A 26,372-nucleotide genomic window follows, 5' to 3' on the forward strand; every position below is an offset into this window, starting at 1 on the left:
CTTCAGCTTCCCAGTGGTAGGCAGTGAAATAAGTATTTGACCCAGCGACTCTATTTCACATACAGACTCTCCTGTATCTCCTTCTTAGTCATTGATTTCACCGGTGCCCAGGGTTCGGACCCACTTGTAAATGGCCACAGCTCCTGCTGTGCTGAGAAGTCGTCCCCAGAGAGGCTCAGATCAACCCCTCCCAGACGCCCTGTGGTGTTCTAAAAGAAGAAGGAAAAGAAATGCCTGCACTGGCTGTTCTGCATCTGTGAAATTAAGATACCGGTGCCTGGGTTGTTCCCCTGGCATCATTCCACAGCACGAAATTGTATAAGCAAGACAAGGGGCAGGGAAAAAAACAAACAAGCAAACAAAACCACCACCATTATTAGGCCTAGTGTACCCAATATAACCTTACGGCCAAGAGAACAAGCCCCTAACTATAAAGAGGTTAGAAACATACCGTAAATTTTAATGAACACCTAATTTTCTTTTTAATGTGGCTGGGACACCTGCAGCTGGATGGGGCTGTTGTGCACGGCACTGCATCGCTGTAACCACCCCAGGGCCCACCTGGCTGGCAGGAGGAGCGAGGTGTAAGGGGAAAAAGGAGGTTGCTGCTTGGATTTTTGCTTGATTGTGGTGGCAAAAATATTTAAGTGCTTTCTCTGAAGTGTTGAACACCTGTAGTTCCCATTGAAATTAATGGAAACACTCAACATCATTGCCAGTTCCTCCCTTTTTCTTAGAAATGTCTGTTGTTTTGTGCTGTAATTTTCAGACTTCCTAAAAACCATAACCTAAAAAAACTCCCAGACACAGAAGTTCCGTCATCTCTGCTAGAAATTAATCACATGCTTGAAATTTAAGTGTGCTCCTAAGTGCTCTCCTGGGCGTACCCATGCATGTAGATGTGGAGCTGCATATACCCTGACCAGCAGAGTATATGCAGGATAACTGGTCAAGAGATTGTCTTGGAGGAACATTTATAATGTTACATCCCTTTGGTAGGTTCCTTTCCAAAGTGACCGGCTGCTTTACACCCTGCAGTTTTGTGCTTAGTCTGTGCATTGGGGTTGTAAGGTTTGAGCCCAGGCTTTGCGCTGACCTAGCCAGCCAGAGGCAAAGTCGTGACCTCCCTTTTGTTGTGCTTCACCCCTTTATAAAATGAAGTGCTATCGCCCCAGGTACAAGGGGTGCAACAACCAGCATCCAGCTTATCTACGTGCAGCTCGGTGATCTAAAACACCGTGTGAGGAGAGTTTCAAACGTCCAATATTTGTACCCCCGGCTCAGAGCCCTGCTGAAACAACCTCCACGCTTTCCCGAGGCTTTGCCTTCAACCCTAGGAACGCGTGGTATATGCTGACATGACCGTACACTCCTCCCGATTTCATCTCTGGTATTGATTAAGCTCACAGACACAGCAAACTGTCCGAAGCGATAAAGACACCCCAGGATGCCGTGTTTCTGGACCCCCTCTGCCCCCCGAGCTGCATGCAGGGAGCACAGCAAAGCCTCAAGCCTGCCGGTGTGTCACTGAAAGGTTACAAACCCTCGAGCTGTCACTGTGACTTTTAAGTTTAAGCAAAGGTGAGGGTTTCCTTTTCACATCGACAGCGGCGCCGTTTTTTTGCTTCGAGGGCGTGCGCCCCCCGGCCGCCTCTCCTGGGGTTGTTCCCAGCTCCCGGCCTGGCGCCTGGTGAGGTGCAGTCCCTCAGCCAGACTGATTTTTCCAGCCTGGAGTTTAACTTTTCATACTAATTTGGTGTCATTTGCATAGGATTCTCTCCCTTCCAGGGAAAAGTGTGCTCCTGTAATCTGATCTAAAAGGGCTCCTAAAGGAACCATTTAACTATTTCTCTAGAAGCATGTAATAAATTTCCCGGGAGGACTGGTGCTCTTCTGCTTAGTGGAGGAGTGAGAAAGTATTTAGCGAGATTTCCCAAGAGATGAGCCTGAATGTTTCTATTCTATAGACAAATCTGCTATTATTGCTCATTGCAGGGACATGCAACAGTGCACGGAGGCTGCTTTGGCTTTGCTGGTGTTCTGCTGCTTCAGAAAGGGTTTCCTTTTCTGCAAGAGCTCATCCCACTAACCCTTGTTTGGTCCCAAGCCCTTGGGTGCCTCTACTATGTGGAGAAGGGCTGGATTGGCTTGGTGAGACCATCTTCTGGGGGTGGAATGGGCTTCCCTCACACGATCCCACCAACTGCACACACCCAGCTTTGACACAGAGCTAACAGGACACAGGATTGGGAAAAAATGGGATGCATTTCTATTAGTGTCTGGAAAATAGTTTCCATTATCGGTGGTCTTAAGGCCGGTTCTGGGAGTGGGTCTTGGGATGCTGTCTCCTGTCCGCTGCTTGCTGATAGTGAAATGCAGCAATTCTCAGGTCCTTCTTGAAACAGAAATTGGCAAGAAGAGCTTTTCCAGAAGCGATCTGCAAAATGAAGGCAAGGCCAAAACCATTTCTGTGCATGCCCAGTTACAAACCTTGGAAAAACTCTGGATTTCTTTCCGTAGGCTGCATTTTGGGATGTACAAAGCATCGAGATTGATTGATGTGTTTATTTGACAGGCAGCTGAAACCTCATTGCAATCCTGGTGAAGCCGTGGAAAGTTACTGGTCTCGTGTTAATGCCTTAGGGTCCTGCCTGGACTGGAGCAGTACCCAGCAGGAGCCCGATGAGCTGAGGTTGTCGGATGCACTCCTGCTCTTGATGCAGCTGCAGTGTTTGGTGCTTTCAGATGAGGCGTTAGTAGGGCAGCTGCCATTAGGGCAGGTGAAATGCCTGAGCACTGGGCACTTAGGTGCTGCTGTTGGAGCTCAGAGTTGCTGCGATGCTGGGCAAGAGGAAAAGAAAATCAGGTCTTGAAAGCAATGGGAAATGTGCTTCTTGGCAGATGTGGCTTTCAGGATCCACAGGGAGCTCTGGGCTCATCTGGGTGAAGAGCTCGTGGAGCCATTTTAGGACGGTGGCACCGTTGCCTTTCAGCCCACTGAGGCTTTGCAGGGCACATCCCTTCCCAGGCCAAGCCGGGAGGTGCTGGCTGTGCAGAAAAGCCCAGGAGCCCCTTCCAGCCCTCCCCACGAAGGACAATTCCCCTCCACAGCTGTGGCAGGGGCTCTGTGGCTGGGTTTGTCCCCGGCCTTCTGCCTGCCCACGCTCGCCTGACCTCCAGCCCTGGCCGAGCAGGACATGGTGGGGGAACGTCCCCCTCCTGGCACTGCAGAAACTCACCGCTGCGCTTGGCTCTTGGCCCGAGCGCTTAATTGGGATAATTAATGCTGCATGGGGGCGAGCAACTATTTCTCTGAAGTCCTTCGCAGGCTCTTTGGAGTCTGCCCGTGCGGCGTTTCTGTCTCTGCGTGTCCCTCTCCCATTCAGGGCTTGTGGAATGACTAAGTAGTGCTGACGGCATTAGTTGTTGGCCTGTATTAATTATTTCCGCGGGTTCTATTTACTTGCGTGTTCCCTATGGGAATGCTGTGCATACAGATCACAGCAGCACTTAATTTTATTGCAGTAAGCGGCTGAGGTTGAGGAAGGGCGGGGGGGAAGAGGAGAGAAAGGGTCGTGTATGCGTCAGCCCTGTCAGGCTTTTCCTTCTGTTTCATTTGTGCTGAGGTTTTTATTATCATTAAGCCGATTGTATCCGTGGCACAAAGGGCTGAGTTACCTCGGTAACCACACTAGCTGGGATGGTAATCCATTTATAGCATCACTGCTCAGGTCTGATTAAATTAGCATGCTGATGACGTAAATGCTTGGCTGGGTGATGCTGACGAGGCTGCTCCTAATAGGAACTCTCGCCCTTACATTTATTCTCATTTATTTCATGAGACCCCTGCAGGAAATGTACAGAAATAAGGCTACAGATGATTGACTCTTGTTTTCAGAACAACTTGTGCTGCTAGCAACAGACAGCGATTTATATGAATGCAGACGGCAGCCTGCACATTGCGCCTTGTTGCCTCCCGCTGCAGAATTCCCCACGCAGCCCCGCCGAGGCAGAGCCCCCGTCTCGAGCCGTGCTTGCCATCTGCCACAGCAGCACCGGGAGCAGCTCCCCTGTCTGATGGTTTATTTCCAGACATCGCCGAGAAAGAAATAAAAAAAAAAAAAAAGGGGGGCAATAATAAAAGGAAAGGAACACCCTGGTTCTTTACTCCCTCTTGTGAGTTTCCTGCAAACACAGACATCCTTTTACTCATTTGAAACAAGCCAGTTATTTATGTCTGAATTTTCATCGTCGAACAATAATGTTCAGTGCTAGCATTTAATACCATGTGGATCAAATGCTTTCAGCATCTTCTGACCAGCCCCTTGAGGGAAAACACTGACAACTGTATGATCACATAGCTGCGCCTGTTGTTTGATGAAGTGGTGAGAACAAGAGGACTGAGAGTTGCTGAAACTCCTGGTTTCCCTTCCCAGCCCTGCCTCTGATTTACTAGATAAGCAGTCTTTGGGGCAGGCTGCTTCCTAGCAGGGTATTGGGGGCTCCCAGTACTTCATTTTTTTATCTGCAAAAAGAGAATTTAAAAGTATGCTTTTTTCTTTTTTCTTTTTTTCTTTTTTCTTTTTTCTTTTTTTCTTTTTTTCTTTTTTTTTTTCTTTTTCCTCTTTGCAAGAGGCATGGGAGTGATTAAATGCATTTAAGTTCCAAAAGTGGTTGGAGATCCTCAGGTGGAAGTTGCGAGGTTCTGACCAATTCACCATTTTAATTGTCAGGTTTGATTTACCCCGTCAGCATAGAAGGATTTAAAAGGAATTTTTGAACAAAAGCCGTTTGGGGATGGAGGACTAAAAATGCAATAAATTTTAAGTAGCAATAAATAGTTTGGCATTTGCCCTGGAGTGTAAGCAGATGTGGCTGCACAGAAACCACTGGAGCTACACCTGCTTTGAGTCGAATTTGGGCTTGGAAATCTGTCATTCGTGAAATAAAACTCACGGTTTCGAGACACAGATGCCAACGGGCCAGTGCTAGGTTTTTGGGGCCTGCAATTCCCCATCTAGAACTTACAGGGCTTATCCTTGGGAGAACAGCTGCTGGGGGAAAAGGTGGACTGGGTTGGGGTGGCCTTGGGGTGCTCAGGACCCTGCTCCCCATGCCTCTCCCAGCCCTGGTCTCTCTCCTTGGGAAGCATTCAGCATTTGGGGGACCCAGCCCCAGATTTCCAAGCATCCCAATGTAAAGAAGAGGGGCTTTATTAATGAATGTCTGCCGAAGGGTTAGGTTCTGCCTCTGGCTCAGCCCCAAGCATCCCTCTGGTGAGATGTCCCGCACCGGTGGCCCGCGATGCTGTTGCACATGTGTGTATGTGCTGTGTATGGGACATTAATCCTCACAGCACAGAGATTAGGGACCTGACGGGGTTGCTGCCTTGCAGGAGCCTTACCCTGGGGCTTTCCTTTAAATTTAAACTTTAATGGCTAACGCCATTAATTTCCGATTTCCAGAATAAAATATTTAAGAGCCATCAGCAGTACAAAGGCCTGATGGCAGAGCTGCTTGGCGTGGCTCTCCTGGATGGGGCTTCCTCTGAAGGTGACGAGCATGAGCGCTCTTTTTGCTGCTTTATTTAACAATTTAACCAAGCCTATGACTTTCAGGTCCTGACAGAGGGAGCTGCCTCCAAGGGACGTGGGCTCTTGGTGCCCCACTCCTCACGAGATGGTCGAAGCTCATAGCAGAAACGTGCAGCGCTGGGCAAGGGGGACTCCGGGCTTTATGGGGGCTTGGGAAGTCCCCCTTTTATGAAGTATATCTGCTTATTAAACAATCAGCCCTCTTGATCAGCACCCTGTGTGCTGGGGCTGATGGAGCGTGTGGGGAGGAGGTGGCTGTCCCTGGGCCAGCAGCATTTGCAAACCGCCAGTGTTACTGCGTCGAGATCGTGGCTGCTTATATCAGAGGTACCATCAGAGCCTAGCTGAGGTTGGCTTCTTTTTGGAGACTGGTCCAAAATAAGAGTTACACGTTGGTTTGAAGGGTCTGCCACCGCCTCGGTGTGCTGCGGGAGAAATAACTGGGCTCCTGACAAGCTCCTCGCACAACTCAGATGACGACCACAGGGCAGGAGGGGAAGTCCCACTGAAATTCCCCTCCCTTCCCCACAGGTTTCTGTGATTTTTGGCATGAGTGCATTGCCATAGAGTGCCTGGAAATTTTCATTATAGGTGAGCAAAATTTCGACTCATTTGTCTACCAAATTAGAGCGAGGCAGGGGATGAACAGTAATAAAATTCCTCTTTGTTGAAACAGACCCATTATTGCTCATTTGGAGAAAAAGAAAAGCCTCTCGTGTTTGCATGTGTTTTGATTTTGATGCTGTTGAGCCTGGTCCCTTTCCTCTCTGAAGTCTCAAGTTGGGATATTTGTACTCGATTCCAGTGACTCCAGTGGGAGGGAAATCTGTTGGCAGAATTTGCTTTAACACCGTGGGGGTTTCTGTTTATTTGGCGGGGACAGGGGGGGAAGAACAAGACTTGTTTTTTTTTAACCATTTTAATTGTTGTTCTAAAGGAAAATTCACTGCTTATTATCTCACATACTTTTATCTGGTGCTGAGTCATGGAAGTGAGAGAATGTGTAGGCGTCTTAGCATAAGAGAGAGTAATTCTGTCATTTACATTTACAGACAGTTATGCTTTCCAGAAAACTTTTTTTTTTTTTTTTTGTGGGTTGCAAAAGTGATTAATCTGCTGCTGAAACTGTCAAAAGAGGTTTTCTGTTTAAGAATTTTTTGAAAGAGAGAGAAATCTGTTTCTACTTATAGGAAATAATAAGGTAGAAATTGAAATAAAAAATCATACTGAAAGAGCAGACAAGAAAATGTACCCTTTCCTAATGATATTTTTCCTTTTTTCTTTTTATGTTTCTATCTGTGTATCACCCTATATATCTGTCTGTCTCATGGAAAAGTCGTGTGGACTTTGATAGATACAAAACTAAATATAGAACAACGATGGCTGAGTTCAGCATTATCAATTCCAGCTGTTAAAAGTATCATGGGATCAGTTTAAAATCATTTATATTTTCCCTTTAAAAAATAAACAAAAAAACAACAACCCACAACTAATTTCAGTTTCTTCTCAGTTTTCCATCTGTTGTTTTTTTTTGAGTTCTTATCATGCTTTAAACTTTTTCTGCAGTCTTGAAAGCTACTTTTTTATTTTAATGAAGTCCAAAATCCTCAATTAAATTTTTCTTTTTTGTATTAGTAGTAGAAACTACTTTTTTTTTTTTCTTCTCCTCCATCCTGCTTTTTTGTCTTTTTTTTTTTCTTTTTCCTTTTCCATCTTTTCCATTTTCAGAAGAATTGTTGGTAGGCTTTTCTTTTATTATTAAGGAAAGAATTAGTTACAGCTGAGGGAACACCTTTCCTCCTTGTGATATATCCTCAGTGGTGAAAATTGTAGTTCTGTTGGAAGGTTATGGAGCCTTTACCAATTTCTACCAAATTGGTATAAGCTATTGAAATCCACACAATGATCTTCTGTGACTAATTGCTGTTGTTGTTGTTGTACCCGTTCCTAAGGACAAACAGGACAACATGAAATATTTGGCCTGGAAATTTAAGTGTTGTTTTTTTTTTTTTTTCTAACAAACTACAAAGTGGTGTTTTGAAATGATCTTCCAGCAGTGGGGGAAAGGGTACAAAAACTTGAGCAATTTTCAGGGTAGTTTATTCCTTTATGCCGAGTATGATGCAGCACAGAGGAGGACAGAGACAAGTCTGTAAAGACAGCCTAGCAAACTGTGCACACACACAAAAAAAAATAAATAATAATTTCTGGTAAATTCTACTGGACCCTGTGTGCATGAGACACGTGAAACCTCTTGTGAAGATGTTCGTGTGCTGGAGCCCTGCTTCGTCTCCATGTTAAAGCAGACTCAATAGGTGAGGCCTCAGCAGACAGAGACTGGTCAGAGGTGGCTCCACATGCACTCTCACGGAGAGTTTGGTGGTAGGGACATGTGGCTGGGGCTTAGCTGCTGGCAAGCTGCCCCTGCCCAGCAAAAGCCTTGGTTTTGGGTGTCCTGTATAGCTGATACTCCGTGGTTAGGTTGAGCAAGGTAGCTAAAGCCAAGCAGGATGCTGTGCTGTGAGCTGCAGTCGTCCCACCATCACATCACCTTCCACCAAAAAGAGCCTCAGGGCAGAGGGGATGTCCTCACCATGTCCCACCTAGCGGAAGCCCTTGCTTGCTCTGGTGAAAGTGCTTGGGTTTGGCCTCTCCCTTGTCCTTGCTCTGTTAGGGTCTGCTCCCCCCATCCCCACTTACAGCTGCCCCTTCCCAACCGTAACAGCTTCAGCTGTGATCCTTTGGCCTTCAGCAGAAAATGCTTTGAGCTGTGTAAGTAGGATATTGATTTTTACATCACATGCCCCACAAGGCTTTGAAAATCACATTTTCCCCCTTTACCGTGGCTTATATCTAGTTTTTAGGAAAAGACGAGCTTTAGGCCCCGTGAGATTTCCTGTTCGGGGTGAGTGAGCTCTGCGTTTAGGTCTTTTCACTGGAAAGCCACACGCTGCAGCTGGACTTCTAAATTAAAGGGGGGAGGGAATTAACCTGGCTTAACTTAAGTTTTGACAATTCCGTTGAGAGGCCAGTGACTCATTTAGAGAATTCAGAGAGTCCACAAGGGCTAGAATGATGCTTCTGAAAGCTTATAGAGTGTCATGGCTTTGTGTTTTAACAATTGGGTCCTGCAGTGAATTCTTGTGGGTTGTTATGGAAAAGAGATTTATTGATGACTTGTGATGCCAGGACGCTTGCTCCGTGCATAGTTTATTTTTTCTTAAAATACAAGTATGTCATGAACCACAAAAAAAGAAGCAACGCAAGCTGGAAGTGAAGTTCATCTTGCTGTAAATTCAGACCCAGACCTGAGTTCTCCCCGCTCCCCTCGAGTTCAGGTCTGGAGCTTCATTTGCCCTGTGACAAACAAGAACCAAAGCCACAAAACTCCACTTTGGATCCAAAATTCCTTGCAGTTTTTGGGCGTCCACTGCTGAATTTTGGATAGCGTTGAGCCCTTGTTAGAACATTGTTGAAGCCAAGCTGCTCAGAAGGACTAAATTAATACTCCCTAGTCCCAAAGTTTTTAGCATTTAGCACTCCCGCCCCAGGGCTAGAAAGTCACTGGTTCAAATTCTGAAGTTAAAAATGTCAAAATCGGTTAGGCTATAAATCCCGGGAGCCATAAGTATACATTTATACATCCACCACGAGGGAAGAAGTGAGGAGAGCGGGAGGATATCTGTGCTTGTTTTGAATGAGCAAGCTGCTTTTCAATTCCTGGTACCGAAGCATGCCGCGGGTCAGCTCGCCAGGCCGGGGCTCGCAGGGGCTGCAGCCGGAGGCCGGCCCAGGCCTCTGCTTAGCCTGTGCTCAGCCTAGGTTAGAAATCTCATTTGCTTTCGTTCAGGTATGACTTGCCAAGATCTCCTTAGATGTTCATTTTTAAGATTTGTTAAGTTTGCATAGCAACCCCCGATGTGCTCCCAGTGCGGAGAAAAACCCTCCAAATTCATTGGCAGTAGCAGGCCAAATCCTGATCGGCCACAGCCAGTGCTGAAGTAAATCTCCTGGAGTCAACTGACTTGCTTAAGCTGGCACCAGTGTCACTGAGATCAGAATCTGGCTTCTTATAAGGCACTTTTTAAAAATGTAACTCGGGCAGAACGAGGTTTTAAAGAATATTCTGGTTCTTAGCTGTGTCTGCGATAACCTTAACCCGATCAGCAGCCATGGAGCAAATGTCTCGAGATGTTATTTTGATCCAAGAGCAGTGTAAGTGAGGAAAATTATAAATCATAACTTAATAGGGCTCATTAGATCATCACTGATGAAGTTTAACGAGTTTTTTTTTTTTTTTTTCCTAAAACTGCTGAGCTGAGAGGAGCGTGGCATACAAGAAAGCCTGGTATTAAACTAGTATGTGGCATTAAGTTGCTTCAAAAAATAGTTGTCCTTTTTGGAACAAGCATATAACCTATTCAGCAATACGAGTTGTTGAAAAACACAGCTCTTGCGTTCTGCTTCAGAACGAAGAAGAGATTTTTTTGCTGTTCTTTTCTGTGTGTGTGTGTGTTTTTATATTAAAAATTACAATGGCTATTTGTGACTTTGTTTCCTCAAGGCATATTTAGGAAAAGCGGATTGATTTATAATGCCATTTGCAACAGAACCAAGCCTGCAGAGGCAATGGATTTGAGACTGCTGTACATGGGCTTTTTAGAGTAATAATGTTTTGATATTAAGTATGGAAAATGCCAGTCCTAAATTTTTATTCTAAACTTTTATCAACGTGTTTTTTAAGTAAATACTTTATTATCCATATGTTTAAAGTAATTTAATGTTTTCTATTGAGAGAGGAAAATAGTGGAGAAGGTGATTAGTCTGAGTTAGCACCTTAATTTCTAAATATTCTCTCCAACTGTCTGCATTGCTTTTTACTTGAGTATTGCCGTGTTACAGACGGTATTTTTCTGTGCTACAAATTAATACTCTCACTTTCCTGGCTTGTTACAGTATTGCCCTGGTGTTTTGAATAGACTTGTAGTGGGTAAATTCCATGCATCTCGGTGTATGTATTTATATACGTACAGAATAATTTTAAGAGCTGCAGAGGGTGAAAGAAAACCTTTCCAAGCGTATATATTTCTCAGCATCGTAAGTTGGAGTCTGTGATATTGTGAAAAGACGAAGGTATTTTGGGCAGTGGTGATAACCCAAGCAGACGGATAAATGAGGGAACGTTCCACTCCACTTCCCAGAAGGAGCCATCTGGGAAAACAGTTAAAGCTGACCTGTTGTTGGAGCTCGTCAGCGTTTTGGAAAGGTGTACGTTGGACCTAACAGGAAAAATAACCTCTCTGTCGTATCTGCTTGCCTTTTATGGTGTTGTGTTTTCTTTTTGTTTGTTTTTTGGTTTTTGTTTTTCTTGAAGTGTTATTTTTTTGGTGAGGCTGCATGGTTTTTCTCTGCTGCTAACCACTCAAGTTACTAACTTGAATCATTTTTGTATCCCACTAAAAATATTGGCGGATGATGGTGGGTTCTGGACCTCAAATGAACCATAAGAAAGCAGATGTTGTACGAACACGGAATTGTTCAGTGATGCTTCTACTCTTCTCTACTACTCTTCGCGCAGGCTTTAAAATGTGGGGAAGAAAAGAATAAAAACACATGGTTTTCACAGGAAATAGAGACAATACTAACATTTGAAAATGTTTATGCCCTGTGGTAGGATAATTTTTTTAATCTGGTTTAATAGACTTTTGGAATTTGAAAAGATAAATAGGTCATAAATGCAAGCAATGCAACAACTAAATGGAATCGTAAACAAATAACAAGTAAAGCAAAGTAAACCAAGTAGAGACTGAGTGCATATGTATTTCATATTATTTTATGTGTGCATATGCACACTTTTAATATCCTCTAGAATTAATAAAGGAAGAAAGCTTGCATACTCTATAAACACTCTAAAACTCCTTTGCAATTTAGTAGGAAATGAGAACCTTTTATAGAGTTTTTGGACTATTTTTTAAATCTGTTGTTTAACACACAATGGAAGATACTAATTTTTCCATCTAAGCTGGAGAAGACTTCTCCAGAAGATTTCGTGAATATTTTTCATTGTGTCACTCACAGCTACACAACCCTTCCCCTCACTCGTGCATCTTCCATTATACTGTTTTAAGCCATTTATGTTAATCATGATACACATCCATGGATAGCTGCATAATCTGTATAACCCTCCAACCTGCCCATATTTATCATGCACATGAGCTTCTTTTCCATTACAAATAGGGAGTTATAAAAGGAAGAAAAAACGTTTTTAAGTTTGTGGATGTTGTAATTATGATACTTTAAGCTTCACTAGCTCAGTAATAGCAAAAGTCATAAAAATACCTTGCTCACCCAAAGTTTTTATTTATAGGGGAGCGGGGGCTTTCCCCATTGTCAGGCAATGCAACGTCTTACCTAAGTTAAGCAGGGAGACTCATTCAACTTGTTAAAGTGCCCAGTTTGCTTAATGGATATGTTTTGGATGTTGTCTACCTTATTAAACCTTGGCGAAGGTGTTCCTTGAGGAGCTTGGTTTCTCTACACCATGCACTTGTGTTCCCAGCGTACCGCTCTACCCTTTTTGTGGTCTTCTGTTCCGGGATTGTATTCAGTAGTTCTGCATTTTGATGTAACCAAAGGGCTGTGGTGCGCAGCTCTTTACATAATTTATTGCTGAGTCGATGTGCCAGAGATTCAGCCCACGTGGGGGGCTGCCCTTGCGTGTTCCTGAGGTCCAGACTGGCACAAATTTGTCATTCTAGTCAAGAAGGTGGGAAATTACAGAAATATCCCAAGATTAGTTCAGAAAACATCCAGCTTCTCACAACTGACATCTTCTGTAACTTTCTGACAATGATACTTATACTGATGTCAGATGTCCTTGTAGATGAAGTGGCTACTGCAGTTGAACTGATCAAGAGGAATTGCTTAAATAGGAGAGTTTTAATTCTAGCAATCCCTATCAATGAATTAAGCTCAAATTATGGTCCTTGATTGTCTACCAGAGCTAGAAGTATTTAGGTCAATTGTTTGCACATCTTTATAGCTGGTCTTTCACGTAGTCCTTCTCATAAATACCAGATGATCACTCATCAGAAAGGGAAAAACAAATAAAAAGTCTCACAGTAGTTATTGTAGTGATAGTGTTGGGGTAAACAGAAAAGTAAATATGAAACCAAGAAGGACAAGCAAAATTCCTCCCTGGCATTACGTTTGTGTTTTGGAGACCAAACTTTTCAGATGTGCTCAGGATCTGTGGAATTAATGGAGTGTTGGGAAGTGGAAACCCAGCTTGCCTAGAAAACTTGACACCCATACTGAAAGCTGAACCAAGGTGTTTGTCTGTAACTGCGCACATCTGTTGTGAAAGTCTTTTTTCCATGATAAAATATTGGAGGTCAACTTGTTATCACCTTTTCTTTTGTGCACCCTTTTCTCCCTTGTGTTGGGCTGTCACGAGGAGTGCAAAAGAGGTTGTGAACAGAAACATTAACAATTATGTTGACTCCTTTTCCACCCTTGGTAGCAGCTGAAAAACAGATCAAAGCTCAGAAGCAGTTGTGTTCTTGTAACACTTTATGGCATCTGTAAGGTATTCTCTTCATTTGAGAACCAGAGATGAACACTTTATTAGATTTCTCCTCTTTTTTCTTTTGGTGTAATGCCTAGGAGCAATCTGTTCGAATACCTTGATAGCTTCTGGTAGTCAAGCCAACAAGCTGAATCCCATATAAACACTGCTGGGAAGTGCGAGTGTGGCTGCTGATCACGCACAGCCCATGCCTCTGTGATGCTCACATGGCAGCTGTAAACTGGAAATGAGAGAATGATGAAACTGAAAAGAAAAGCTCCATCCGATTATAACCATGTTTTGGCTGAGGTTTTTATGGTTTTGGACCAGACTTCAAAATTTTGGATGAGATTCTAAGGACATTTTGACACCTAAAGACACCTGTGCTAGCAACCGAGGCATGTGCATTGCATAGCATCAGTGCACAGGGGACCAACGTGTCCTCAGTGTGCTCGGTCTCCTATTTGGACATTACAAAGAAGGCCAGAAAATCCTTGCTACTGCAAATGCATCGGATATGCTGCATGGGGGCAGTGCATCTGCCCACGATCTCTGGACATTCAGCGACCCAGCTAGAGCTCTACCAGAATGCTAAGTATCTGCAAGTCCCAACTGAAAGGCCAGATTTCTCTTTTTCACCCAGATGGTATTTCAGACAGAAAAAGAGGATATGCTGAGGGGAACCTGAGCATACATTATTACTAGCAAAGCTGCTTGTTCAAATACAGAATTTGAAGTCAGCAGGTGTTAGATGTGTCTGCACACCAGGAAACCCCATAAAATGCCTGTTCACGTTTTCAGGTACCTAAAGGCCCAGGTTTCAAAGCAGGGTATTTAATGTTTCCCTGGGGCTCTCCTTCTCACATTGAGAGGGAGCTGGGCTCTGCTGCCTCAGGCAGGAAGGAGGCACAGCCCAAATGCTTCTCATGGCAAGGCAGCAGCTCCAGTTCCAGTGGGAGCCACTGTGCAGCATGTAGGTGGGAAAGTGCAGCCCACCCCCATCACCCCCTTTGTTTGCTGGAAATGCCTTCGCTGCCCAGCCTCTTGGTCTTGCAGGCATGGCAGGGTCCTGGCTCATCGGCACTCCAAAACCCCCTCGGTGCAAAGCACCAGCTGAGCTTGAGTGGCAGCACACTTAATGCCGGGGAAAGGTATCTCTGCTTCTAACAGTCACGTCAAAATTACCTGCTTATTGTGGGATTTGTCTCAACTAACTTGTGCTGTCTAAATATTCAGCGACTTGTCTTGGCTGTTTTTGTGCTTCTTTTACAGTCGGAGGAGAGAAGTAGATTCCCCCAGTGGATGATTCATCTCCCCTTTTTAAGCTTCAATATTAGAGTGGGATAAATGGCCCCGTGGAGATGCATTTCTTCACCGATCTCACAGCTTTAAGCACCTCATCTAGCTGAGGTGAATGCCAACCCGTGGTGTCAGGAGAAGCCAAGTTAATTTTCCACCCTTCGCTGGCTTTGCCACACACAGGCTTCCAACCACTGCTGCCACCAAGCCCCACTGAGAAGACTGCAGCTGGTCCTGGTGCCTGCCCGAGCCGGCCCCACATTTCAGTCCCGCTTGTGCTCATGGACCATGCAGAAGAGCAGCTGGGTTAGGAAGAGAGGTGCTGCACGGGCATTGGCAGCCAGCAGCCTCCTGGGAACGCTGCGTCCTGTGTTCAGACCACCAGTAGTTGCCAGGTCTTTACCTTTCGAGGGTTGTTTCATTCCTCTCCCGGAGTAAATGTGACTGAAATACTCAAAAAAGACAGCCCCAGCTAGAGCAGTGGTTCGCAACCTGTGCTCTGGAAACCCTGGGGGTCCTTGCATCACTCCTAAGGTAACTAAGAAGAATTCTGTGAAAGGTAACTTAAAAAAAAAATAACATGTTTTTTGTCAGTAGATTAACTCTCTCCGTAAAGGAACTTGTCTCTCCTGAAAAACATTTGGGGGCTGCAGAGCATAAAGGTTGAAAACCACTGAGCTGGAGTAATGTATCTTTATATGTGATAATTTGACAGCTAAAGGGCTAGAGCTATTCAACTGTACCTTTATGAAAAATGTCTGGAGAATTGAATAGAACGTGATAAACTTTGTGTAGGCATTTTTGATCCAGTCTCTGAAACTGAATAACTGAAGGGATTCTATAGAAAATACTCTACAAATACACAAAATAAAAGGAGAATCGAGTCCTTTTCATCAGGCTTCCAGCTGATCATATAGAACCATGCTCCAGCTGTACACTACAGTTACTTTGTACTCTTCTTAGGATTTAACCCTGGCAAATGGTATAGAATTACAGACTATTTCTTGTAGAACAGATTTCATCTCTAGTACCTATTTAATGACTTTGTTGTAGGTGTACGCTGAATTTAATGTAAGATCTATGTAAATAATTTCTAGAATTAGAATGAAGAATCGCACAGATATTCCGAACTTTGGGTTTCCCCGCCAGGGTAGCTTTGAATCCGGATCTCCAGCTTTGAAAGTCAGACCCGTAGAAACGCACGGATTTGTGATAACGGCACAGCCTTCTCACACGGTGGTTGGTGCAAGAAACTCCTGCAAATGTTTATAAACTTTCACTGCATTTCAGTAGACATGACAGGAGTTACCAAACAGAATGATTCCCCTCACAGCTGCGCATGGTAGCTTTATTTAGGAGAAGTGTTTTGGGGTTTTTTTCCTCCCACATTCATTGAGTTCTGTTTGATTTTGTCAGTATTAGTTCACCTTTATTTGAACTGCTGGATAATTCATTTGTAGAAGAGGCAGTACATTTAGGTACTTCCATCTGTGTTTAAACAAGGCTCTTGTGCTTTCCCCATTAAAAAAAAGATTTTGTATTATAATGTTTGTGGTAGTTGAGGTTCTGAATTTAACTCCTTCCTACTCTAGTTTCTCTTAACAACTCTGCCTTATCAGCACCTGGGGTTTCTAGTTTACTCTCTCTTTGCAAATATGAATTTGCAAGAAGGGGTTGATGGTAAGTAGCGTGGTTCTAATTTGCACTTGCGAAGTGTGTCAGACAGTTTCATCTAGTGCATGGCGAGCAGAGGAAAGCCTGTCTTCCTTTGAAAACAGCCTTTAGAGGATGTCAGAGAGCGTGTTTGGCTGCGATAGTCACTTGCAAATGCAGTACGGTTTTGAAATGAGCTGTCCAGGAGCTGCTGGAGGAAGGGATGCCTGAAATCCTATGAAGCCACTCTTTGTCTTCGTCCTTTTTCTAACTCCCATTTCTACTTGTTTTCGTGCTTCTGGGCTGTCATTTCGATGTGCTTTTGGATGAGCCTACTTCATTGCGCTACTAGATGTTCCGTGGACTCATTTGGATGAAACATTTGTGACAGTCATCTGTTTTGCTGGGACTGTACCCAGTGATATAGGTAGTCCTTTCCAGCTTTCTGTTCGGTACTCCCTCTTCATCTACCCGACATCTTTATAGCCCCATCCATCTCTCCTATCCTCCTAGTGCCTAACAGACATCTGTTGAAATCACTCTTCTCCACGGTATCGGAGTGTCGTTTTCTCGTTCTTCTGCACATGCCTGTCCTCAGAGCAGGAATCTTGTCCATAGTTCATGTGCATGTATAGCATCTTTTCTTAATCCACTAATGATCTAGAGGTTTATGCCGGGGGTGATATTTGAGTCTGAGGCTGGGTATACAGAAGCCTGGACTGTAGCCACCCTTCTCTCCCAAGCAAAAGGGCAGAGGATTTATGGTGCTGCCTCACCTGTGCCCTTGCTCAGGATCTACAGCCAAAGCTCCTCTTTGCATCCCCATAAATCGTTAATGCTCCAGTAGTGTTAAATTCCCTCCAACTTGTCCCATATCTCTACTACACCATGTTAACTAGTGTTACACCCTCCTCCTCCCACTCAAGCCCAGCTTTCATCACACACTTGCCCAGCACCCTCAGAGGAATTCAGAATGAGTCACGCAGGGTGCCTCTGGGGACTCCTACTGATGCAAACTTCCTCCTCCTCAAGGCAGGCTGTGGTTTGAATGCCACAATGCAGCCGGCACTTGTTAGCTCGACCCTTTGCTCCGAAGCTGATGGCAGAGCTGGGTCTCTGACCCTGGTGCCCTGGTTTGCCACCTTTCCTTCATTTGGGTCCTGGTGCAGCAGGGGAGACTGAGCGCATCCCTTTTGTGGCGTCAAACGTGGGAGCTGCTCAGAGCCTTTCAGAGTGCCAGAGAGCAGGCAGCAAGGGTTATCCTGGAGGAAGAGGTTATCATTCATTGTTAAGGTGTATTCCAGTACTGGCAGGAGACCGGCACCAATACGTGAAATGTGTTAAGTGGATGCTTATATATAAGATCAAAATCCCCCGGGATTCTTTGGGTGGGACAGGCTTCGATCGCAAGAGCTTTACTGGCAGTCTGTCATCATTTGCTTCCAGAGCCGCATTCGGAAACATAAAATGTGATGAATGAGGGCTCGTTGATGTTGTTTTGTTTTGAGCTTTCCCCCTCCCCACTGATGTGCCATTGTCATTAAAACATTATCTACCTTCTGCCTGTTCACATGGGAAAAAAATGCTTTTCTGGTGGTAATTACACAGTGCCGCATTGTGGACCTTTCATCCCATTACAGTAAGTGGACAAACTACTGTCATTTACAAGAATGAAATAGGTGAGGAAATGGGAAAGTTTCTAGCACTCCTGGACATAAACGCCAGGCTGACAGGGGAGAATAATTCCAACAGGAAGCAAATTTTCGTGCTAGCACTGAGCACAGTTGTGCTCTGAAGGCAGGGATGGAGGAATGCCTGCTCCTTATCAGGTATTTCAGAAACAGAAGACTCAGGCGATATTAGTAGAGGGCTACAGACCCTTAACTTGTCTCTGTCTTTGCGTTTCAGCAAAATCTCTTCGTTCTTCTCACTTTCAAAATCTCTTCAGTCTGTCTGTGCTTTGTCATGGATCTGTTTACAAGGTCAGGGTTTGAATACATTGAGATGTTTTTTCTCCAGCAGAAGTTTGCTGCATTGTTTTTCCCCACCTCTGCATTCACACCTTTTACACCTCTAAAACTAGATTGATGCTCTTATTTTCCTGTTGTTTTGCTCATTTATAGTGATTCCTTGTGGGAGGTTTGCCCTGAAGGTGTGATTGCAGAAGTAAGTTCTTTTCCAGTGCATCAGCAAAAATGTCTTTGCACCTGTCACCAGTGAAGAGCTCCCAGTCGTGTAGTTGAGCTTCCTTATCCCACGTAGACATGGTTGTGGGCTGTGAAAGAGAAGTTGGGTGGCTTGCTCTTACCTCCCTTCGTGTGTGGTGGTTGCCACATGGTGGTGGTGGGCCTGCCTTTCTCCCACCTTAGCACGGATGGTGAGTTTGGTACCCTCGGAGGCTCAGGGAAATAAATGGGTGGTTGAAGTTCCTCTCCAGCCACTGACCTGGGTTGATTTGGCAGCAATTTATTGCCGCCACCTGCTGACCAGGCAGAGGATTTCTCTGGCCCGGGTAGGGATGTGCGGGGTGCTCCTGCTGAGCCCCCAGTGCCCTCTCCCCTGCCCAGCAGTGCCAGCAAGAGCGTGGCGAGGCAGCACATGCAGGCAGGGAGCAGCAGTACCTGGGGACATGCACAAGAATGAGAATTTAAGGAAAAAGGTGTATGTCATAGCTTGAACACAGCCTGTGGTGAAAACTCAGCTTGTCTGACTTTGGGATGCTGAGAATTGAGAGGTTTTTGAGGGGATCGGGGTGAGATCAAACCCGGTGCAGGAAGGTTGGATGAGACAGAACCATCTTGCTAAGGGCAACAGCAAAGAACTGCTGTCAAACTGCACGTGTTCCTTCTCTGTACAGAAGGCATGGAATTCAAGTGTCCTTTTTGAATAAAGGAAAATACAGAGAGGCAAGAAATTTTACCTAATCCTGAACTCCAGAGATGGAGATCTTCAGTACTGGTGATATTCAGCTTAATGGTGATCTTCAGGATTCTTCAGAAACCATTTCACGTTGTGAGCTCTTCAACAAAGCTGTCTTTTTACACCGGTGTATTGGGACATGAGAGTTAAACAAGAATTTTACAAAAGAGAAACAAGTACATTAGACAGAAAGATGTAAGATACCCATTAGGACAGTGTCACTGCTTCACTAAATCTTCATTCGGTCGCCAAATCCCAGGAAGTGGCGGTGCTTGCTGTGAACCGAATCCCTGGCTGCCCGAGCGCCGCTGTGCCCAGGTGCCGGTGCAGGGTTACAGGGTTGCCATTGCAGGAGGTGACTTCTGAAGCTCTTGGGAATCTTGGCTTGCTTTCTGCCCTTTAATGTGCCGTGTGTAGCATTTGCCTTTGCTGGGGTCACTCCAGACTTGCAGTGCTTAGGAGCAGAGCCAGGAGCAGGGACACTTCTGTGTCTTGCTTTGCTCCAAGCTTATTCTTACGGCTTGGGAGCTGCTTTTGTGCCATCCCATTTTGCTGCCTCCTGTGTTGTATCAAAGATGGTCTCATATCAGGGGCAGTACCCTCCAAGCACTCTGGGGACCCAAGGAATTTCACGTCTCCACAGAGACTCTACTTGCATTTTCCTTCTTTTTCTGAGTGCTCTCATTTTCACAGGAACACGAGTCTCACCCCTAATTATTCTCCAGTGAGTCCCCTTTTTTTTTTTTCCCTCGCATTTATCGCCTTTGAGTTTGTTTGCTTGTTTTGAGGCAGAGGAAAAAACCCCAAGGAGAGACGAAACACCGTGCGTGGCAGTTCTGCTCGGCTGCAGCAGCGCTGTCCCTGTTCTGTCAGAGCTGGAAAAGGTTGCTATTACCATTTTATAATGTGTGGTCTCAGGTACATTCCTGCTTTCCTAAGCACTTTGAGTTGCTGTGCAGATGTTACTGCAAAACCCCGTTCCCTCTTAACCCTTCCACGCACAACCCAATGCCCGAGCGGCCCCTCCTGCTGACGCCGCCACTCTCTCTGTTCGCTCCTAGGGCTCCGGGACCACCAGCAGCTCTGCTGCCACCGCCCCGTCCGTGTCCACCCCTGTCACCGGCCACAAGCGGATGATCATTCCCAACCAGCCTCCCCTCACCGCCACCAAGAAATCCACCGCCAAGGGCCCGGGCCAGCCGGCTCCCATCCCGGTCACTCCTATCGGGACCCTGAAGCCGCAGCCGGTCCCGGCCTCCTACGCCACGGCCTCCACGCCCAGCCGCCCGACCTTCAACGTGCAGGTGAGGACGGCGCAGCCCAGCCCTCACTACCAGCCTCCCGGCCCTCAGCCCTCACACTACGGCAGCGTGGGGCCCGGCCAGCCCTACTCGGCCCCGCCGTCCCGCCTGCCCGGCGCCCCGCAGTATGGATCGCCACAGCAGCCCCGTGGGCCCGACTATGGGTACGCCCCGCCGCCAGCCCGGCCCTCGGAGCCCAGCTATGGCTACGCGCCGCAGCAGGGCCGGTACCAGGACCCGTACTACGGTGGGTACGGGGGGAGGAACGGCTCCGAAGCGCCCTACATGCCGCAGAGCACATGGAAGGTCGAGCCGGCGTATCCTGCTAGTAACACCGTGGGTCAAGCTCCTCCCGGGCTGTACCAGCCGCCCGGTACGAAGAAGACCTACATCACCGACCCGGGGATGGCCCCGCAGCCGCTGCAGCAAAAGGTAGGAGACTCCAGCGCTCACAGGCTTCGGTGGGGGAGTGCAGAGGGCTCTGGGACCCTTCCACAAAGGCAACATTTAGGTTTAAATGGCTCTGCCTGCACCCACGTGCCCTGAGCAGTAGGGTGGCCACAGCTCAGGCTCCGCTTCCCAGGAGGTCAGGGCTGCAGGCACATTAGCTCGGTCAGCAGGGACTCAGCCATTTGCCTTTTCTGCCCCTTGTCTCCACACCCCACATCAAAGGGAGGAAAATAAGGAGGAATACAGACAGTAGTCTCCCTCCATGGGGCTTCCAAAAAGCTGGAAACAGGGAACTCTGCTCTGGTTCAAAAATAAGCTTTTGGGGGCTTAGGACTTGCGTCAGCATGGGAGGGTAGGGCAGCCTCGCGTGCAGAGGCTCAGCCTTAGTTGCAGGAGCTCACCCCGCGGGGCGGGAGGGAGCTACGTCCCTGCAACATGCCCCTACACGATAAGCTCGTCGGCAATACGTCTGTATGGCGTTAGTGCCATAGACCTTCCTTCTGGGCTCTCCCAGGATCAAACGAGAGGTTGGGTGTCAACATCTCATCTTATGGGTGCTTATGGACATCGTTGGTTCACCAGAGAAATAGTTCCTCTTCTTACGCAGATGGGAGGTACAAAAGACACTGTTTTTGATTGTGGTTCAGAGCGATTCCGGAGGTTGACCTCTTGTGTGTCGCTGTTTAAAAATCACATATTGCTGAAACCACATGGAAATGAGTTCCCACACAGTGCTGCGGGCTCTCTGATTTTCCTCTCAGGTGGTGGCAGGGCGAGTGGCATCCAGCCACTTTAGCCTGTGCCCGGGCCTCATAAAGCAAAGCCGATTGGAAACAGAAAGTTAAACTGATCTGCTTGGTTTCCCTGCCCAAATTTCAACCCTGGCCGACCCTTGTCACTTTTGCTGGCGGCCGTCTCTAATGTGGCTCCGGGGGCATGTGGGGACTTGAGCTTTGTGCGATCCTTGTATAAGACGGGCTTAAGTTCCACTGAGGGGCGAGCACAGCCATGCCCAGGCAGGGAGGTGGTGAACCCATCGCTGGCCAGGGCTACCCTGGCTCGTCTCAGCACGTCCCTGCTCTCCAGCCTGTGACTGCTCACAGAGAAAGGGTAAAAAGCTTCTGACACATAAGAAAAAGTCTGTCCTTTGGCATTTCCCCCACTAGAAGCGCACAGTCTGTTTTTCCCTGAATTCCAGATTTTCTGACAGTGGGAACTTTTGACGGCAAAGATGTTTCTTGAGCAATATACAGAGGGCAATAAATAAATAACTCCTTGGAATATGATCTGCTAGCAGTTAATAAACTGCTTTTTCTTTTTCCTTTTTTTCCCCCTTTCCTGACCAAGAAGCTAGGAGTGAGGAGAGAAGCAATAAACTCAGCTCTGCAGGTGCTTGGTACAGAGCTTAGATTGGAAAGTAGCAAAGGGTACAAAATTTGCACATAGCCTTAACTGGTGGAAATTGGTGTGGAGTCACTGAGGAAATGCTGAGGTACAGCAGATACATATTTAGACTTTTAAAGATACAAGTAGGCCTATATATAAAAAAAATTAAAAACTTTAATTCAGTCAGCATCTCTATGGAAACGCAAATCATCTCGAACCACAAACAGCACAAGCCTGTTAGTCTCATTTGCATTACAAAGCTGGAGGGACAATTTAATTTAGCTCAAGTTTGGGGTTTCACGTATGCATAAATATGTATTTATATATATTTACATATGTGTTTGTGTGTGTGCACGTGGCGTTTGCAAATACACATATAGAAATGTTTTATATGTATCTATATAAAAACGATTTCAGTTCTCCAGCAAAACAGACCGTGATCCGCTTGGTGATAAATTCTTCTAGAATATACTCTGCCTTTTAGCCTGCTAAATATTGGCATTATTGCCTATTTCACCTTTGAACTGATCTCTGATATACTGGTGGCAAACTGCTTGATTGCTGCTTCATAAGGTGTACTGTTTAATTGGTGAAGAACTGAAGATGATCTTGCAGTCTAACAGGAAATGGTCAGTAATAAAACATGGTATGCTTTGCCAGCAAAGCAGTGTTGTCCAGTTTTCCTAAATGTTCTCTTCCTTTGCAGTCTAATTCATTCATAAAATCAACTTCTGGAATGACTTGATTTAAAGGGAGAAAATGAAAGGCTATTAGTTAGTGCCAGATTTCTGATAGAGAGCTGTCACCATAATTCTACTTGTTGGCTGCAACGTGAATTGTAGTATATTTTTATATACAAAACTGGCTTCTGCATTTTGTTGTGTTTTGTTTTTTCAAGATTAGTTTGAGGCCTTTCAGTTAAGGAGAATGACTTGAGAAGACAAGGGTAAGAAACAGGCATTGATACCTGTCACTTAAAATGCAAGAATACCTTTAGGTATTTTTGTTCTTGCAACGGAATCATCTTAAGATATAGAATACTTCCTAAATGTATTCAGAAAAGTGCCTTCTGAATTTTGAACATACTTTGTGTGGAAAATATTAAGGATGTCTTAACAAATCAATCTCAGACTAGCAATTCATGGTCCTTGATTCTAATACATACCATGAACTGTCACTGTGACAGTTGAAATTTTCAATCAGTTCATTTAGGGATTTAATGGGTAAAAAACCCACCATGGTTTATATTTTGCATTCTGGCTATGAAGAAGTTGACAGTACTGTGGCTCTATGTTTACTGCTGCGTGCTAATCATGTTGAAGTCGCTGCTGATCCAAAATAAATCTGGATTGGTATGGGAACAGCAAATAATCTGTACGGGCTCTTAAAGCCCGCTGAGAACAATGAGTTTTACTCACACACAACTGGTGCACTCTGTCCTTGGGCCAGTTATGGAAGTGAGAGCGGTGCATGTGAAACCTCTGTGCATTTTAGTCTTTTGTAGTGCTCCATGTAGCATTAATGCCCAAGTCCTAGTTAGGAAATGAACTAGTAGAGTGCGTGTCCTCATTTAAACCGTCATGTGCTTCAGGGCCAAAAAATCTCAGTAGCTTTCTCTTCTTAGTTGAAAGTAGTAGGGATCTCTGCATGAGCAACAGAGGAGTTGTCACAAGACCATCATAGAAACGTGTGAAATGACCAGCTGCCTTCATGCCTGTTGCCAATGGTACTGTGTCCTCGCAGACCAAGTCCAAGTCTGAAGCCTCTTTCTTAACTTCCCCCCTCCCAAAGGTCAGAGAGCACAAGACCAGAGTGACTCATTAGGTATGTTCATTTTTGGCACCAAGATGTCCGTCCACAGTAGGAAAAAAAGAATGGCAAAGCCAGTTTCTGAGATGGAGAACTCCTGCCAGTTTGCCCTGTGGCCAAAATAGAGTTGAAGAAGCTACCACCACTGACCGACACAGCTATCATCAAATATTTCTGTACTGAACTGGTTGACTCACCAAATATCCTTGTCACGCTCTCATATCTTCAAATAACTCTAGGTCCTTTCACTTTGGTTATGTTTGAGTGTTTTTGAGATACTATTACATATCTCCAAGGGGTCAGGTGAAAATACGCTATGGGTGTTGACCTTGTTGGCATCCATTGTAGCTCTCATTCTGCCTCATTCCTTCAGTCCTACAAAGGCTCAGTCCCCTGTGGCCCTAACCTTTGCTATTTTTGTCTAATGACAGGAGCTATGGGCACCCGGGGCCTCAATCCAAATGTTTAGCTTTGATAGTGTGTAGTTTGGCAGTTGAGGATCCTTTTTCTCCACTTAGATTTTAAGATTTGAGCAGGAGACAGAAAATTCTTCACACTTTCAGGGACCTCACCTGGCAGCTGGTATATAAGAGAGGTGGCAGCTGAAGACACCCAGGAGGTCTGTCCTTCCTAGATCTTGGATCCCATGGTTTCTCCTTCCTCTTTCTGAATCAACTTTTAGTCCTGAGGAACCACATTCCCTTCCAAAGGGATCTGAACATTTTCAGCTTCCAGACTGGGTGCTCCTGAAATCACCTGAGGACGGCTTGTAGTTTTGGTCCAGAATGGTGGAAATCTCAACAAAAGCATCGATCTCTTCAGAGCAATCTGCTGATATGAGGAGGACAAAAGTGTCTTGTGGCTCTGATCTAGTACAGCATCCAAATCTATGCTCTTTTACTGCAAACTTGCAGTAATTTTCCCTTTGGTAGCTGTGTCTGTTTATGCCTGCTCCCATGGCACAAGTGCGTGAGTCCTCATGTGCTTAGCATCTGCCGGCCACAAGTCCCCTTGTCCCTGCTTATTTATTTACAGGTGGCATGCATGTGGAGCAGGACAACCACCCCAAACAGTGTTGTGCATCGTTGTAGGTGAGCACCGTGGAAATAAAATGGAAAGACAAAAGGAGATCAGGAGGTAAAGTTAATGAGGAGATCAGGAGGTAAAGTTAACGAGGCAGCTCCTGCTTTTGGCATGGTTTAGGTGGTGGTGGCTGCTCGTGATTAGCAGACCTCAACCACCGCATCCTTTCCGCACTGCTGGAGGTGGTGTTTCTTTGCTGCCTGCTGCAACCAGCATTGACACGGTCTCATGAAACTTGCAGTACCCAAAAGAGGACTGTGACGGCTCGCTGTTTTCTCATTTTACACAGCTTTTGTCAGTTTTTCCACTGATTTAATACCTGCGATGGAGACATTCGCTTGGAAGTTTCATCTTTGCCTCAGAAACATCTGCTCACCAGTGTCCTTTGCTATGACTGATGCACTTCTCTTGTACTGGTTTAATAATTTTTACAGTCTGCTATCACTCACATAAAATAGATACCTCCGGCACTTGCGTTTGAACTGAGACTAATGCTCTTGCTGTTTGCTGTTAATCTAGTGGCTAGGAATTTTTTGTTCTCTGCAGATGAGTAAATGCAATCTGCCAGATTTCCTCCTGCTGTCACAGGGATATAGTCTTTCTTAGCTTTGCTTTTTGCTGTGGAGAGAGGCAGGCAGCTTAGCGTACACCACAGCCTGCCTCCCCCCAAGAGTCTTCTCCCCCAGAATCTCTCATCTGCACCCAAGTCAAAAGTCACACATCAAAAATTTCCGTTGGATGGGATTCAGAGATAGATAGTATAGAAGGGTGATTGAAGTCAGTTTTCTGACAATGTGAGCTAGTAATTGCCTGTAGTTTTACAATGCTAAAATAAATAATAGTAAAATTAAAAATGGTTATTTAAAATATGGCAGTCTGCAATTGAATGAATTAAAAGGGAAAGATATTGTAAAGTGAAATAAAGGGTGAAATTCCAAACTTCAGAATTGAATTTGTGATTTCAGTGTGACATTTCAATTTCAAAATTTCCAAATGAATATGCAAGTTCTACCCTGAGAATAGTAACAAATGTCAAAATGTTGACATTCTTCACAAAACAGTAATTCTGAGTTCTAACCGGCACTAGCTGTATATCAGCTGCTGACTCTGTCATTGCTTCTGGGTGGATTAAATTAAATGCTGTTGCTTCTGTTAAAATGAGGAGGAGGGGAAGAAGGCAGTGGTGTCTAACACTGTGATGAGAGGCTCAGAGTTGGGACCTGTTGGCACTCTGTGGCATTGAGAATGGTATTTTCCAATCAGAGATAATACAAATCTCGACATCAAAATCTCTGTGCGTTTCTTCAGATT

The 26,372-nt window shown here is 45.4% G+C and overlaps 1 protein-coding gene across 26 annotated transcripts in view; it reads left to right on the forward strand.

Annotated features, from left to right (window-relative positions):
• The window catches only part of LPP (LIM domain containing preferred translocation partner in lipoma), a 381,405-nt gene that overhangs the window by 229,604 nt on the left and 125,429 nt on the right, over nt 1-26,372 (forward strand). For all 26 annotated transcript variants that reach the window (XR_011099536.1, XM_068692525.1, XM_068692517.1 and 23 more), the window contains one exon: nt 20,094-20,765. Coding sequence is in view for 25 of the 26 variants with exons in the window: in XM_068692525.1 (XP_068548626.1) it covers nt 20,094-20,765 (672 nt within the window). In the remaining variant the exon portion in view is untranslated. The remainder of the gene's footprint in view (nt 1-20,093; nt 20,766-26,372) is intronic.

Source organism: Anas acuta, chromosome 9 (genome assembly GCF_963932015.1).
Source record: "Anas acuta chromosome 9, bAnaAcu1.1, whole genome shotgun sequence".
Lineage (NCBI taxonomy): Eukaryota > Metazoa > Chordata > Aves > Anseriformes > Anatidae > Anas > Anas acuta.